At 45.4% G+C, this 1822-nt stretch overlaps 1 protein-coding gene across 1 annotated transcript; it reads right to left on the bottom strand.

Annotated features, from left to right (window-relative positions):
* Nucleotides 1-621: 621 nt before the first annotated feature.
* Nucleotides 622-1364, bottom strand: LOC125512350 (alpha-amylase/trypsin inhibitor-like). Its single transcript, XM_048677440.2, has one exon. The coding sequence runs from the start codon at nucleotides 1241-1243 to the stop codon at nucleotides 782-784; it is 462 nt and encodes a 153-aa protein (XP_048533397.1). The 5' UTR covers nucleotides 1244-1364; the 3' UTR covers nucleotides 622-781.
* Between the last annotated feature and the right edge of the window lie 458 nt (nucleotides 1365-1822).

The following is a 1822-nucleotide window of genomic DNA, read 5'->3' as shown; positions in this document are numbered from 1 at the left end:
TAAAAAAACTAAAAAGACCAAATTGGGCCGTAAAGGAAAAGTCTAGAAGGTTCGTAAAACCGGGTTCCTTACACCTAATTGGGCCGGGCCCAAATAACTGAAAATTACCGTTTCTTGGCAATTTTAGTGACACCAGGTTGACAAGTTTAGTTGACACACACGACAATTCCCAGACAAAAAAATACACTACACATAATTTTGTCATGCTTGCCAACTAAACTTTTCATCCTCGCGTCACGAAAATTGCCATTGAAAACATTCGATTTGCCATGATCAAATCCCGAACGTTCGAGCGTTAGCGGAATATGTTACCAGCTACTACCTCCGTAACAAAAAAGAAAAAAACACCTTAGACATGAAAACAGAGAAAGCCCAAACGACCCAACAAAGAAACATAAAGGGGCCAATGCGAAAAATGACTACGACGCACTAGCATGCGGTAAAAACAAAGGATGCTTCATATCGGATGCTGAAGATGTTTGATGAGAGTTATATAATTCTTACTTAGATGAGAGTTAGAGAATCCAATATGCTAATCAGTAATCGCAGACTCATGGTTCGGAGTGGTTTGCGGCGATCAAATCTGTAATTTCCGCAGCAGTGCATGTACATGAACCGATCACAATTTAATTTGTTCCAACCCTTTTTATTCATCAACCCACAACAATTTAACAGTCCACACCATACAGCTCACAAGTCACAAGCTTTATTTATTTGTTCTCACTTGAGTACTTTTATTCTATGTACAGTACTCCATCTGCCAGTAGAGTACTCCGCTTCATTACTTGGGCAATTCGATCGTCATCCATCTGCCGGTAGCACCAAGTGTACTCCCGACCCCCGAGACGGTCGGCAGGTTGCACTCCGCCGCCGTGACCAGCGTGGCGGCGAACTCCCTCTGTGCCTCCCTCGGGCAGTCACGCCTGTCACCAAGGCGGCCCTCCAACACGTGGCCACCCTCCACGCGCACCCCATCCATGAGGACGCGCAGCGCCTCGCACCGGCAGTAATCCGGGACGGCCGCCAGCTCCCGGCAGCACCGCTCCTTCACCAGCATGGGCAGGCTGGGACCGCGGCCGCAGACCCGTTTGATCACGTAGGTGTGGCAGGTGGCTAACGCGTTGTGCGGGAAGGCCACCCCTGGCCGGCACTCGTCCTCAACGCTCTCCAGGGCGGCCACGGCGGCGAGGACCGAGAGCAAGACGGCGCCGGAGAGGAGGAAGCGGCGATGGTTGGATGCCATTGAAAGTTTGTTGGTCGTTGATTCACTCTCTTGGCCTAATGGGCAAGGATAGTGTCCATGATCTGCTGCTAAGCAGCTACATGTATGGATTGAGAGAGGCAAGAGATAAGAGTGCAAAGCGCGCAAGTAATGCTCATTTCTTTCTTGTTGGCGTTTATTTGGAGGTTCTTGCAACTGAATTTGGAACGTTCCTGCAAACTCCGTCTTCCTTCGACACATGTAGTTTACTTTCTGTTTTCTTTGGATAACATTTTTCCCATTTTTCCCTTCCGTTTCCCCCTTTTCTTTTGTCCTGGTCTTCATGTGTTTCAACAATACATATCCCACTAATGCTATTTTTAATTTTTTTCCAGGAAATAACTAATTTTTGTTTATGGTCTATATTTTTGTTTTGATTGTCATGCTTTTGTTTCACAGAAAAATAGTTAACATGAGCGAGTTTATCATATTTGTTCGTGCAACATGAAACATTTCCAATGTCATGTGAAAATATTTTTCCTTGAATAGATGAACGTATTATAACGGACAATGGCACATATTTTTACGAAAGATTTTTTTTATATGGAACATATTTTCGTG

Source organism: Triticum urartu, chromosome 6A, assembly GCF_056163025.1.
Source record: "Triticum urartu cultivar PI428250 chromosome 6A, HENAU_Tu73, whole genome shotgun sequence".
Taxonomy (NCBI): domain Eukaryota; kingdom Viridiplantae; phylum Streptophyta; class Magnoliopsida; order Poales; family Poaceae; genus Triticum; species Triticum urartu.
The sequence above is the reverse complement of the archived record's forward strand: the minus strand, read 5'-3'. Positions and strand labels throughout refer to the sequence as shown.